Source organism: Gnatocerus cornutus, chromosome 6, assembly GCF_029298725.1.
Source record: "Gnatocerus cornutus isolate USDA-ARS CGAHR chromosome 6, icGnaCorn1.1, whole genome shotgun sequence".
Lineage (NCBI taxonomy): Eukaryota > Metazoa > Arthropoda > Insecta > Coleoptera > Tenebrionidae > Gnatocerus > Gnatocerus cornutus.
Genome location: NC_142238.1, coordinates 19,427,622 through 19,440,649, shown reverse-complemented (window position 1 = coordinate 19,440,649; position 13,028 = coordinate 19,427,622). Strand labels below are relative to the sequence as shown.

General features: G+C 36.3%; 4 protein-coding genes across 4 annotated transcripts; 1 reads left to right on the top strand and 3 right to left on the bottom strand.

Annotated features, from left to right (window-relative positions):
• Positions 1–1,557: 1,557 nt before the first annotated feature.
• On the bottom strand, positions 1,558–4,442 carry LOC148173660 (putative carbonic anhydrase 3). The gene is made up of 6 exons (XM_088038625.1): positions 4,258–4,442; positions 4,178–4,207; positions 2,484–2,633; positions 2,214–2,440; positions 1,943–2,167; positions 1,558–1,898 (listed from the first exon to the last, which is right to left on the bottom strand). The coding sequence occupies exons 1-6, from the start codon at positions 4,316–4,318 to the stop codon at positions 1,707–1,709; spliced, it is 885 nt and encodes a 294-aa protein (XP_087894751.1). The 5' UTR covers positions 4,319–4,442; the 3' UTR covers positions 1,558–1,706.
• Positions 4,443–7,451: 3,009 nt separating this feature from the next.
• LOC148173659 (uncharacterized) lies at positions 7,452–8,868 on the bottom strand. Its single transcript, XM_088039533.1, has 7 exons — positions 8,778–8,868; positions 8,618–8,733; positions 8,404–8,570; positions 8,130–8,365; positions 7,894–8,081; positions 7,676–7,847; positions 7,452–7,628 (listed from the first exon to the last, which is right to left on the bottom strand). The coding sequence occupies exons 1-7, from the start codon at positions 8,778–8,780 to the stop codon at positions 7,539–7,541; spliced, it is 972 nt and encodes a 323-aa protein (XP_087895659.1). The 5' UTR covers positions 8,781–8,868; the 3' UTR covers positions 7,452–7,538.
• A 55-nt stretch (positions 8,869–8,923) lies between these two features.
• LOC148173658 (zinc finger protein 830) lies at positions 8,924–9,910 on the top strand. The gene is made up of 2 exons (XM_088039534.1): positions 8,924–9,636; positions 9,681–9,910. The coding sequence occupies exons 1-2, from the start codon at positions 8,939–8,941 to the stop codon at positions 9,829–9,831; spliced, it is 849 nt and encodes a 282-aa protein (XP_087895660.1). The 5' UTR covers positions 8,924–8,938; the 3' UTR covers positions 9,832–9,910.
• Positions 9,911–11,248: 1,338 nt separating this feature from the next.
• Positions 11,249–12,867, bottom strand: LOC148173657 (retinoid-inducible serine carboxypeptidase-like). The gene is made up of 5 exons (XM_088039011.1): positions 12,750–12,867; positions 12,134–12,705; positions 11,722–12,085; positions 11,441–11,673; positions 11,249–11,393 (listed from the first exon to the last, which is right to left on the bottom strand). Exons 1-5 carry the CDS (start codon positions 12,790–12,792, stop codon positions 11,331–11,333), a joined length of 1,275 nt encoding a protein of 424 aa, XP_087895137.1. The 5' UTR covers positions 12,793–12,867; the 3' UTR covers positions 11,249–11,330.
• Positions 12,868–13,028: the final 161 nt, after the last annotated feature.

Below are 13,028 nucleotides of genomic sequence, written 5' to 3'. Positions count from 1 at the left end.
TATTTGTCCATCATCACGTTCAATTCACTAGGTTATTTGTAAGATATTCTGTAAAGTTTTCTTCATTCTTCATTTGAAGTTAGTTCACGAGGAAATCGTACAAAATGATCAAAAAAATACTTGCACGGGTTTCTGAAACGTTTCAAGCACTTAGGGTTTAATAGAGTATAATAGTATAAGATATCTAAAAACTCTGCTTTACTTAATTTTTCTAAATTAAGTTTGGTGGTACAAAAAATACTGGGAATATTTTGTGATACTACCAAAATCAAGCTGTGATTGTATGTTAGTAGCTTTTAGGGACTGCGGGGGACAAAAAGTAGTGGGAAAACTTTTTGCCACCTGCAGCCCACTGTCATCCGGTAGATCAACATCCCTGTACAGTTTAAAGCGAACATACAGTACAGTTCATGCTCATTGATAAAATATACCTCTATTAGGTTTCTCTTCAAAATCAAAGATAGATTTTGTTATTTAAGATTCTAGACTAGGTTTCAATCTTACAATTAGATGTGGACAATTGCGTTGTAACCGTAGATTTAAGATTTATTCATTGATGATATATCGAATATTACACACGAGCTTAGCTCTGCTTGCTTTATTATATACGAGTTGAATTATAAAATGTATATTAAAGCATTTTTATCAATCTATTCATAGCTTATATCTTTATACTCTTGTACTGTAAACTGTATTTTCACAACTATATCCTATACTTGCCAATACTTTTAATAAAATGCTACTAAAGATTTACTTCACTTTATTTCAAACACGCGAAATTTATTCAGTTCTATGCAAATACATTTTTTCGCACAATAAATAAATGAATGAGGTCGAAATTCGAAGAAGCTGAAACCCACAATACAGAGCTCAGTTCGTGTTGGTTGAATGAGTGGCTGCAGTACAATTAAATTTAGAAAAGTGAAGAAGTAGAAATGGAAATTTCTGATCTATAACCTGAAAAATAAGTTATTTAATTGCCAGTTTTCGGATCCAGATGAGCATTTTTCACGATATTTATATCCGTTGTCCGGAATTCTGTTTGATTTTCCATAAAAAAAACTCCTCCATTGTTTACATTTTTTCAATAATTCAAGCAAGACTTAAGAAAAACAAAGCAGCTGGAATTACCAAAGAACAATGAAAATTCATGACATTAACTTCATTATTGTCACTTTTGCCACGCTATTCCACACGAGAAAAAACCACAAAAAACATAATCATTTAAAAATCATCACAAACTCTCCTCCGCAAAGTAATAAAACTCTTCCTAATTTATGACAAAAAATGAACAATATTTTTACGACTCGTAAATAATGTTTTTATTATCAAAACCTTCAATTAGCATTGTGGCAGAGATAGGGAATTTCCTTCACTACCACAAACGGATGTGTTTTCAGGATTGGTACAAATTTGCCAAACGTTCTAAATCTTAAAAAAATGCTAGACAATGAACTAAATCCGGTTATGATTTTTTGCCCATCGTTCGTCACACCTTCGGTATTTTCCTTCCTCTTTGTCTCCCCTCTTTACCTGAAATTTCGACAAAAAACCTGCCGGTACGCTACAGTTTATTAGAAAAACTTAACAATTTATGTAACAATGTTTACGCAGAAATCACAGCGTAAAAATTGCACTGATTTCTTACAAACAAATATGGCAAGAATCTTAAATTACTGACTAGCACGGGACCCTGACGATTTCTCTCACACGAATCTTTTAAAGAACAGAAACACCAGAAACACTTTACAACTAATGTCGATGGTTTTCAGAGAGCTGGAACTTCCGACAGGACTCGATCGGAGCAAAACACGTCTTCCATTAAGTTTCTGCAGCGAACGATAGTTTTTCACGAGTTGCTCCTCGTGGTCTGTTTTCAACTGAGAGAATGCCTTGACCTGAAACTATCGCTGATTGACTGTTTTTAATTGTGTCCACAGACCTGCGATTGCGAGATCGGGAGTCTGTTGGTGAAAACCGTCCAGATAATGCCTTCAGTGCACGATGGGGTTGTCAGCGAGCCATTGTAACGGTAGAAACCAGCTTTGTCTCTCGGAAGGAAATCATCGACTTTTATGTACATTTCTTGGAACGTGTTCACGTGGTTTTGGATCTTGTCGATGACGGAGATGAGCGGCTCGAAGGGCACGTCGTTATCAGGGGAAATCTGAAATTGAGGTGCCAAAACCAAGCGAAATTTCCCCCAGACTTACGTAGAAGAGCACGGAGAAGACAGCGACGCCTCCTGTTTGTTTCAGCGCCTCTGACACGTTGGGGAAGCTGCTGGCGTAGTGCACCAGGTGCATCTCCAGAGGGAACCTCTCATCCTCCATTGTGTGCTCTGACTCCCAGTGAAAATGCAGGTGGTCTAGGCTGTAGACGTGAGGAAGGCCCCCGCCTTTGATTTTCGGCGTGTTCTCGACTTGAAGTCGTATCTCCACTACAACTTAACTTAAAAAAAATCGTCGAAATTGGGGAGTTACCAGAGTGTCCGTTGTTCTTGGAGAGGACAGGGAACGTCTCGTCGTACTGTTCAAAAATCAAAGAAGAAAACTCTTCATTTTGGGCAATGTCCGGAGACAGTGCAATCGGGGACTGCTTTGTACCTTCTTTACACTCTTGAGGCCATTCATCTAAAAAAACGCAATCTTCCAATATTAGGTCATAGATCAATAATTAATTACAGCACGCCACGCCTTGGGAGTTTTGGAGGCGGATTAACACAGAGGAAATCATTTTATTATAGGAAAAGTGCGCCCGCTAATGTGATTGCGGAGAAAGAAAAGCCATGCAACGAACAAATTATGTGAAATGATGTGTTGATTATTCACTTTATTCTTATCAGCGTATCCTCATTGAGCAAATCTGGAGGACTGCAATCTCGGCCAATAAATTAATTTATTGTCTTCGCGACAAAGATGAAAGTAACGCTGTCCTGCGAAAGACAAGAGACGCTTAACAATTAACTTGTTCTTAGCCAAAGAATTGACGGCTAGACCAGACGATTTATTATCAATTGGAGTTATCAGAAACTTCTCACAATTCTTTTATGTCTGTTCGGTTTAGATAACAGCGAGCGTTATCAAGTTCTAAGCTCTAATAAGTTATTATGTAAATTGCTCTGTTTAATATATTTTTGTAGTTTTAAAGAAGTTTATTTTTTATGTTTTATAGTAAAAAATATTTCTCTAATAGTTGGTGCGAGTTTCTGGTCTAAACAAAACTGTCATATTTTTTTCAATGACACAGTAAATTACTGTTATTTACTTTGCAATTTAAATTTGTTTGTGAAATTACTGTTATTATCTGTCGTACATTTTGCCCGGAAATATACTTTTAATCAATTAATTACTAAAACATAAAAACCATGTAAGTATTAACATACAATAAAAAGATAACATCTGCTTAACGCAAATTTTTCCTAATGAAAATAGCAAACCCGAGAATGCAATATTTTTATCGTACCGAACAAAAAAAGTAATAAAATCTTAAGGCCAAGTGTACAAAATATGCAAAAAAATAACACTAAATGCTTTCGTTAACGGAAGAGATAAAGCTGAGCCTCATAAATATTTATATAGTCAAAAGACTCGTTTTAATGAATGTATCTTACTTCAATAAAATAGTAATAGGATAAATATGTAATACAAGGAAAATAGTGAAGATTTTGTTTTATAGAATCCGCAGTATTTGGGTCGGAAGTCTGTAAATAATGTAGATAAACTGAAATTATTTAAAACTGCCTCTGTGTTGGATCGGTGTCTTGTATCTAAAGATAAAAATCAAAAAATTATTTGCAAAATGATTTTAAAGTTTACAAATCTGTAAATGCTATTAATTGTGTTTGTTTTATCTGTCGAAATCCACCACTGGAAAACCAACACAGTTATCAGGTTTAAAGAGCAAATATTGTAGAATAAAATGTGTCTGTCTCCTGCAAGTTTAACTGAATAAAAATGACTGTTATTAAAAAATCGAGTAAACAAAATTTGAATTTCAAAAAGGTAAAAACTTCAATGTTTCCTACCTCGGTTGTGATTGCCAAAAGCGAAAAAAATGGTAATGGCAGACCAAATCCGACACCGAAATCATTAATTTGAAACGTGCCTCGAAAACCCAATTGACACACGTGTTATAATTAGCGTGGAAAATTGTCGTCAAGTTTAAACAACTTTACCTTCATTGTAGCTCCATCCAGAGCAGGCCTCTGCAAAATCGCATTAATAAATTTGCATTTCCGTCGAAAAGAGCACTCACCTAAATGCCAAACACTGGCGATTATCACCCACCACGCGCTTCTTGCAATTGGATTGAACATAACACCGCTCCTGCTATTACGATCACTGCCGATAAACTAACTGCTTCCTTGGAGAGTCTCCGGTGTACTATTAGTAAACTGCCCTTGTGAAGTATTGGGCGTTGGACGTCGATCTTTAGATTATCTTTCCCGCACCCACCACTCTCATCATACGTCTTGAATTAAAATGTGAAATTTTGTGGTAGTACCGGGATTAATTACGACTTCCTGAGGCTTTGTCGGTGAAGAGTTTTAATTTTATACCCCACAAAGAGTCGTAAAATTATTATCGGAGGCTCTTACTAACCGGTTTTGAGTGATTGGGACAATTAAGATTTTATTTGGCGGAAAAACTACAAAAGTTTATGGTTTCTAACGAGAAATTTTGCTATGAAAGTAATATTGTATTGAGGAAGATGAAAAACGACAACTACACAATGAAGTTATGCAGATTTAACACTTGTTATGCTAATTCTAAAAAATTAATTGCGAAGAATTTGTTTATGTGGACTTACGTAAATAGAAAAAAATAATGCGGCTTAAGTTTATTCACTCTAGAGTCACATGATTTTAAATATGGACTGTAATATAAAGACCACTTTTTTCAATGGTCAATGATTCTTATTGTTACTTTAATTTAGTCATTATTTCGTTAATAGTTACCATCACTTTGAGAAATGTGCTATTTCACCATGCTCGTCATGCCGATGAATTTGATAAGGTGGCAACAACGAATTTTATCGCACTTTCGTTCTATGAAAGCAATAATAAATAATTTTGAATTGCAAAAGCTTCTGATGCAAATTAGGCGCGTTATTCAAACTTGAACGCAGCGGGATGATCAATCAATATGTTTAAGCAACTTCTATTTACTTTTGACTCATTTTTAAAGAGATTAGATAAAGTTTTTGAAGAAAATTCTTGAAATTGAACTGTGGCTTTACCATATTTTATGATCTTTTTGTATCCTTCCGAATTGTAAGGATGACAGAATTGGTATTCCAGTGATCCAAGCACGTGAGTAATTTGATAATTACGCCGATTTTTTTGGAGGTACAGTTAATTCATAATTCCGCTCGATTAGGATTTTTATCTTAATTATTGTTGTAAAAACGCATTAACGACCTGCTTAAAAAGAATTATTTTTGTACTAAACTTGTTGGCTACTGATAATACAGTGACGGCGATAAATTGCGCTAAATTTACCTATTGAATGCAATTTATTTACATTATCTACGTGCACTTTATTACATACATATTTCTTCCACTGTGGTTTTAGAATGAGGGACAAAAAATAATAAAAATCTGTTGGTTAATTATTTTCCAATCTATTGTTATCCTTCTAACATGTTTCCAAGATGTTTTTACTAAACATTTTGCAATTATTATGTAAGACATTTTACAGCAAAATTAAAGCCCGAGGAAATGAACATTGTTGCTTACTTCAATTTTGACAGAGAATTTGAACACTACTGATAATTTCTTATTTAAAGTGTAATCAGGTCCTCGCCTTATTTTGATAGATTTATGGCTTTAATGTGAAAGCTTAATTTCTACTTGAACGTGTCAATCGGAATCTGACAATAAAAATGGAGCGACTGTTATCAGAAAATTATCTCTTGCACTAATTACGCAACTGTCGAACACTGAAAAAAATTTCATCAATGCACTGACGTCAAAAGGCATGTCTGTAGAATTTGAGGCCAGTTGATAAATGCAATTATCTTCATAACCACGTGGAAAAATATCATTAGCACCCTTCCCGGTCATTTTCAAGAACTCCAATTGTTCGATAACCTTTATTTAAAGAAATTAATAGTGCACATAACGTAAACTCGTGATTTGTCTCTTTTAATGTTAGATGTCTTTTTAAGTGCTCCTGGTCACAAGGCCGCTGTCACTAATCTGTGTTTTTCTTAAGACGAATGTATCTACTGAACCATGTCATCTTACGCATAAAATAATTCCATTTAGCCATATATTCAACAATGAAATTGTTGGGTTAAGGACGATGGAGGAAAAAATTACCAGAGATTTATTAACGCTGATTTTAATTAGGAATTATCATTTTGAGGCAGTGTCTGTTTTTTACCTTCACTTGAAGATGGAGGTCATTGAATCGCAATATTTCATCGGAAGTGCATAACAAATTGTGTCGCTCAAGTTCTAGTTCAGTAGAGAAAATTGTACGACCTATCGAAATTAATTTTATTACAAGAATTGTTTCATGGTTCCTTCTCATCGCAGCTCGACATGGATTATGAAAGACTTTACGTCATCAAAGGTTAAAAGTTCTGCAACAAAATCGATCTTGGTTGACGGCGCTCGCTGTCTTTTTTAAAAAGTTAAAAGGGCAAAAACAGGAACGTGCTACAACCATGAAAAATCGTTCATTGCAGGAACAAACTACTTACTTTTACATAAATAAAATCGCATGAGTTTGTTAGCCGATTAACCCAAATTAAAGCGACAATTCCGGTAGTAATTCTCGTCATTTCGGCGTGTAAGCAACAAAGAAAAACGCGCCGTCATTACAATACTAATTATTGCTTATTATTACTAATTATGACGGGTATTGGCCTTTATGGTATCGTTGCATTATTCAAAACGTGATATATTCTAATTTTTTAATTATGACGTAAGATTATGCATGGCCAGTAATAGATAATATTTCATCTGGACTTAAATTAGGGATGTATGAAAGAGGAAGGTCGTTAGGCCAAAAGTTGAGGACGCTACGTGGTTTTATTGTTCAATGGTTTTATCTCGCTATTTATGGGGCCGCAGCAGCGTTCGAAAAGTAATAAAACTGTAGATTTTATAAGTTACTAATTCGTAATTAAATCATTAATTTTATTACATCGTAAAAAACGTCTGGTTTTGATTGACGAAGTCTTTCTCTTAATCAAAAAATGAGTCAATAATTTAATGACTTTATCAGATCGTGCAGCTTTTTTATAAAAAAAAAGAACTCTACACATTCGAATAGTGATAAAGAAGATATTTGAATACACCTTCAGTTTCAGATAAGTGGAACGCTGGTGCTACCATCTATTGAAACATTACATACACACAACAGGTTTCTTCTTTTTCATCTTTTAAAAAAAATCTGTTAATTAGCCATTGAAGTTATGCAATTAATAAAACTCGTTCAAAAATCCTAGAAAAAATTTATCAATAAAACGTTTACAGTTTAGACTTAATTAAATATTATCAATCATTCCAAATCAATCAGTTATCTCTACATGGGACAACTGTAAACATTTATACTCTTATCTTCAGACACTGAAACGACTTTACTGCTATCTGGACTGAACTTGACTCCCCACACCTACAAAAAAAATCGTAACAAAAAAACCGCAGCCAAAATTTCCATACTTGATCTTGATGCTCCTTAAAAGTATGAACACATTGTTTTGACGCAAAATCCCAAACTTTCACAGTCTTATCAGAGCTCCCAGAAACGAATCGCTTCCCGTCTGGAGAAAAAGCGACGCTTAGGACCCACGACGCGTGTCCTGATAAAGTTCCCACAACGTTAGTATGTTGCCTACAAGAAAAATTCAATCGTTGAAGTTAGAATGTGAGTTTCGTACACGTCGTAGAGCTTCATGTGGCCGTCATCTGAGGCTGTTAGAAGTAGTTGGGAGTCTGGAGAAAAACAGAGAGATCTTATAGGCATGGCGTGACCTTCTAAAGTGTGCCATAGTTTGTTCCCGGCTACGTCGAAAATGTTGACGATGCCATCGATGGCCCCACTTGCGATGTATTTACCGTCGGGGCTCTAAAAACTGAGAATAAGCTTCTAATTGAAATGGGTTCAAGTGTTTACATATGCTATGCTCAAAATGAATTTCCCTCTAGTGTCTAAAGTCTGTTCAGCTTTGGCGGTTTCCACATTATACACGGTGATTTTACCGGCGTGCGATCCCGAGATTATAAACTTGTCATCAGGGCTAAATTCCACCGTCCATAGGTCCACGGGGCCCACGTCAACATTCGCTATTTTTTCACCTCTGTCTAAATCCCAGATTCTCATGCTGGAGTCCAATGAACTGGAAGCACACACTACTCTACATTTAGTCGTGATCTTACTACACCCTCACATTTTCCATTATTACTAATGGCCACTGAAACAACTCCCAATGAGTGTCCTTCTAGGTTATGTTTCAAAACAAGTCTGTCCTCTTGTAATTCCCAAACTTTTACCAAATCATCGACTCCTCCTGTTATTATGTAGTCTACAGGAGGGTCTTCGGACATCACCGAGTCCCTAGGAGGCATAAATAGGGATAAAAGCCAAAATAAGAGGATACGAACCGGGATTTTTCGTCATTTTGATCGTCTTTTTTCCGGCGCTCGGTGGAATAGCGGCCCCAGGCGCAACTCCAAATGCTTTCATCGTGCGCATTTTCTTTTTTGTTAACAACAGAGTACTACAAAATAAGACGTAATAGCAATAAAACAGAAGAAAACTCACCATTATTTCGAAAAAAGTAAGGTTATAGCGTGAAGCTTGAACAAAGCGACAACAAAAGAGACGAAAAATCCCTAGATTTCAGCACGTCACATGTCAAATATTTTTTGAGGTTAAACCACTGTAAACATATCAGTTCTTTTTTTTCCGTTCCAGGCGTAAAAATGTCTGCAACTTTTAAAAACTCAAAAAAGAAACTTGTCCAAACGGAGTTCCGTCGTCTCATCAGTGAACAAAAGGGCAAACTACAAAAAGACGTGAAAAAAATAGAATCACCTCTAGCAAAGTACAATGATTTAGGCCAACTCATATGTATCCTCTGTAAATCTGTTGTAAAATCGGAGACTGTATGGAACGTCCATATAAATTCCAAGCAACACCAGAAAAATGTAGACTTAGCCAAGAGATTGAAGGAAAGGACAAACAATTTTACCACTCCTCTGAAACGGCCCTTGACGCCTCCTATGGAAGTACCCGAGAAAAAAATTAAGGGAATTTTGAAAAATTGTAATAATAAGAGTGACCCAGAGCCTGAGGAGGAGCTCCCTGAGGATTTCTTTGATTCTCAAACAAAAACTGGGCCACCAATCTTACCTGTAAAGAAACAGACTGCAAGTGTAGAAATTGAGTCAGAGAATGCCAATGAAGTGTTACCTGAGGGTTTCTTTGATGATCCCAAACAAGATGCGAAAGCTAGAAATCAAGAATATAAAGACCCTGTAGAAGAAGAATGGGAGAAATTTCAGAAAGAAATCCGCGAGGCGAATAGCAAGAGTGCTGCTATAATTGCGGAAGAACAAGAAGAGGCGACTAATGAAAGACAGATTGATGAGATTGAAGAACAGATGAAGAAGCTCTCAAGGTGAGAAACTCGCTAATTTGACTGTTTCTCAAAGTTTGTTTTAGAGTCTTGGATTTAGAGAAGAAGAAAGAAGATTTGATTTCGGCAAGCAGCCACAGCAACGCTATGGAGGTCGACAATGAGTCCAATGACGAAAATGAGAATGAAGATTTTGATGAGTATCTAGACTGGAGGTGCAAAAAAGCGTTTAAATAGAAATGGACAGAACTATTTTGTGTTTTAAGGTTTAGTTTAGGCTATTGTAAGATTTCAGTGAAATAAAGTTTTTAAATTATGTCGTTCCTTGTACAAACAGCCAACGAGATGAGAACAATATTTGAACTTTTTATATTTCGCGCCACTTCTTTAAAGAGTACCAACTTTGCTCTAAAACTTGCGACTTGCTTATTCAGCGGAAATAAAAAAAATGCTGCTACAGATCTTAAACTCCATTTATTTAATCACAGCTTTGAAGTTACTTTTGCAAAATAATCTAACAGAAATCGAATTAGCTTTATTTTAATATTTTAAGGTTACAGGTTCCTAACTTACCGACTCAGCGTAACTTTGACAGGTTTGCGTCGCGTTTTGAAAATTTAAGACTTCGTAGTTTTCCTTAGTTTTTCAGTGTTAAAACTCTTAGAGTGTTTTTGTTTTAAGGGAAAAGGGCCCAGTGATTGTGTTCTTGTGGTGTGTGAACAGTTTTGAGTGTTGTGTGGTGTGAAATAACATGGGCACAAGCAACTTTGAATGCGTAAGTTTTGGGCTTGAATAGACGATCATTTTACTCTTGCAACAGCAGGGATATTTAAGGAATGCTTGTTCTTTCTTTAGGTAAAACTTTGGCACAAAACTCGCAAGACGACGATGAGGATTTTTCCGGGAGTCTGTCACCAGAAATGGGGGCTAAGCTACGGACGGGGCTGCCATTTTGGAGCGTTTAAGGTAAGATTAGCATTAAGATTTTTTTTTAGCACCAGACAGTAATAACAAGGAAGATGCCAATTTTGTAGTTTAACTCCATTTTTTAGTTTCCTTCAAATAGGGTGGAATAATGTGACGCCCCAGAAAGCGCTAACTTTTAAACCACTCTTCTACTGCAAAGTTCTTGCTCTTAAGGGTTAGAATTAGAAGGTCTCATTATAAAGCGCCACTGTTCTTCACATATAAATATTTGTGGAATGAAAATGCCTGTTCCAGATTCTGGAACCTTTTTACTTTGCTTTAGTTGTGAAAGAAAGGAACAAGGAGTTTAGATTGCAATTTCCAAAATAAGATCGGTTTGTCATTCAAGGTCCTACGGCGACCAATGAGAGACAGCGGAGAAATTAAAGTAGCTACTCTTTTGGAATAGTTTACATTATATTTCAAGTTTATATGCTTTTTAGAAAGACAATGTATAAAGGTTCAACATCCATAGGTCCAAGTTTCCTAAATATTTTAAATAAAACCACAATTTGCTAACAAAAAGATGCTTGGATATTTTGATCCTTAAAGACGTTATACATAAGGTTTAGTTTGAAACCAGCTTTTTAAAGTAGGAGAATAGTTCAAACGTTTGCGCTTGATGCGACGTCACCCCTATTGGAAGAATGTGTGTTTGGTTGCATACCACCAAATATTACTTGAATAATACAGTTATTTAATTTAATAACAAACAAAATGAAAGATGAAACAAAGTAACAAGTAGAAATGTTAATTTTTAATTAGTTTAATCACTTTCCATTAATCACGTCATCCAGAATAAAGTCCATAGCCTTCGGATTATCAGCGGAAACCTAAAAACGACCTCTCGCTCAATCTAAACCGTCTCATTTTTTCTTACCATGTGTCCAGCTCTGTTCACCCAGTAAAACGCCAAATTCCCCACTTTCTTGTAGTAACCTTCTACGACATTATCCACATTAATCACATCTCGGCTCGCCGTCTTCCATTTGTCGGCACCGTTAAATTTCAAGTTATCCACCCATTGCATGGTCCCTAGAACATTTGTGACGAGATCTAACTGACCGTTGTACACTGCTACTTTAATATCGGTGGTAGCCAAGATTTCTTCAACTGCAAAAGATGAACTGGGTATTAATAATAAAACATTTTTATTCATACCGAGGTTCACGACAGGTTTCAAGAAATCTAAGTCGAGAGTTTGAAACACATCGCCACTTTGTAGGCTCCAGATCGAGGTAATATCACCTAGTGCTTCTTTAACAACACCGTTCATTATAATCGCGATTTTGTTCAAATCGTCCATTTCGTCTCTTACGCCGGGGATTACCATTCCAAGTTCCCAGTCTACCGGAACTTTAGTTAGAATATTGTAAAAATCCATTCCTGCGCTCGCTACTATGGTTAGGCTTGCTGCTTCGTAACGAAGTTTTGAAGCTGTTTCGTAGTCTTCTTCATCTAGAGCTTTCTTGAGGGCGTACATGTATTTTTGGATGTTTTCGTAACCGTTTTGGTCGATACCACCCTAAAAATGTTTTTAGAAAAAGCGAGAGTTTTTTGAACTAATGATTACCACACTGAGAAGGTAAGGAGCCCAAAACAACATGGATTCAATTGGGGAAATCCAAGGATCTCCCAAGCCAATTGCCTTTAATTTGATGTCAATTTCTCCATTTTTAACGGCCTTATCTATGACTAGAGCGATTTCCGCTGTCATCTTACCTCCGTACGACTCGCTGAAAATGTACAAAGGTGTATTCTTTAGCTCCGGAACTGTCTGATAAAACTCTTTTAAGAAAACCAGGAAATCATCCGCAATTTGCTTGTTATTTGTAGTCAAGGTGTCGTTAGAATCCGTGTAACTGAAGCCAGCACCCACGGGATTATCCACAAAGAGCACATTATAGTTTCTCAACCAAGTGGTGTTGCGCGGATTTAACTCAATATCTAAGGGTCCCAGCTCGGCGAAGTTTCCATAACCTGTGGACGAAGCTCCAGGTCCTCCTTGCAACCAAATCACTAAAGGCTTCTCGGTGTAGTTTGAAACTGAAGCGGCGGTTTGATGCAACCACCAAAACATATGGGCTCCTTCACGGACTGTAACGTAGCCCCATTCTTGTTCCGTCGGACCGAAGCCTTTCCGGGCTATGGAAAACGGTCAGTTTTAGCTTATCTAATTAGGTTCTTACCAAAGGCTGCTGTAAATAGAAGTAGGAAGGGCAAATTCTTCATTGTGTGCAGTCTGATTGCGTCAATTTACTGACAAGATAAGATGCTCTTGAGTGAAAAGTAATGTCATCATTACTGGGATTTTTGTAGGGTTTGACCCCCTCCCAACCACGTCAAGTGAGCCACTTTTTTGTAGCCTTGATATTGATAATAAAATGACGCATTAAACTCATTATTATATGCAACGAACTCGAAATATTATAATGAAAACGGGAATAATAAAAATTACTCATCTGATG

Excerpts from the sequence above, each read along its gene's own strand:
- LOC148173660 (XM_088038625.1), bottom strand. The coding sequence starts at position 4,318 with ATGTTCAATCCAATTGCAAGAAGCGCGTGGTGGGTGATAATCGCCAGT. Across the intron at positions 2,441-2,483 it reads CAAGAACAACGGACACTCTG|TGGAGATACGACTTCAAGTC; the intron begins GTAACTCCCCAA and ends GTTAAGTTGTAG. Across the intron at positions 2,168-2,213 it reads TCTTCTCCGTGCTCTTCTAC|ATTTCCCCTGATAACGACGT; the intron begins GTAAGTCTGGGG and ends CCTCAATTTCAG.
- LOC148173659 (XM_088039533.1), bottom strand. Across the intron at positions 7,848-7,893 it reads CACATGAAGCTCTACGACGT|GCAACATACTAACGTTGTGG; the intron begins GTACGAAACTCA and ends TTTTTCTTGTAG. Across the intron at positions 7,629-7,675 it reads TTAAGGAGCATCAAGATCAA|GTGTGGGGAGTCAAGTTCAG; the intron begins GTATGGAAATTT and ends TTTTTTTTGTAG.
- LOC148173658 (XM_088039534.1), top strand. The coding sequence starts at position 8,939 with ATGTCTGCAACTTTTAAAAACTCAAAAAAGAAACTTGTCCAAACGGAG. Across the intron at positions 9,637-9,680 it reads CAGATGAAGAAGCTCTCAAG|AGTCTTGGATTTAGAGAAGA; the intron begins GTGAGAAACTCG and ends AGTTTGTTTTAG.
- LOC148173657 (XM_088039011.1), bottom strand. The coding sequence starts at position 12,792 with ATGAAGAATTTGCCCTTCCTACTTCTATTTACAGCAGCCTTTG. Across the intron at positions 12,086-12,133 it reads CTCCTTACCTTCTCAGTGTG|GGTGGTATCGACCAAAACGG; the intron begins GTAATCATTAGT and ends AAACATTTTTAG. Across the intron at positions 11,394-11,440 it reads TGAACAGAGCTGGACACATG|GTTTCCGCTGATAATCCGAA; the intron begins GTAAGAAAAAAT and ends GGTCGTTTTTAG.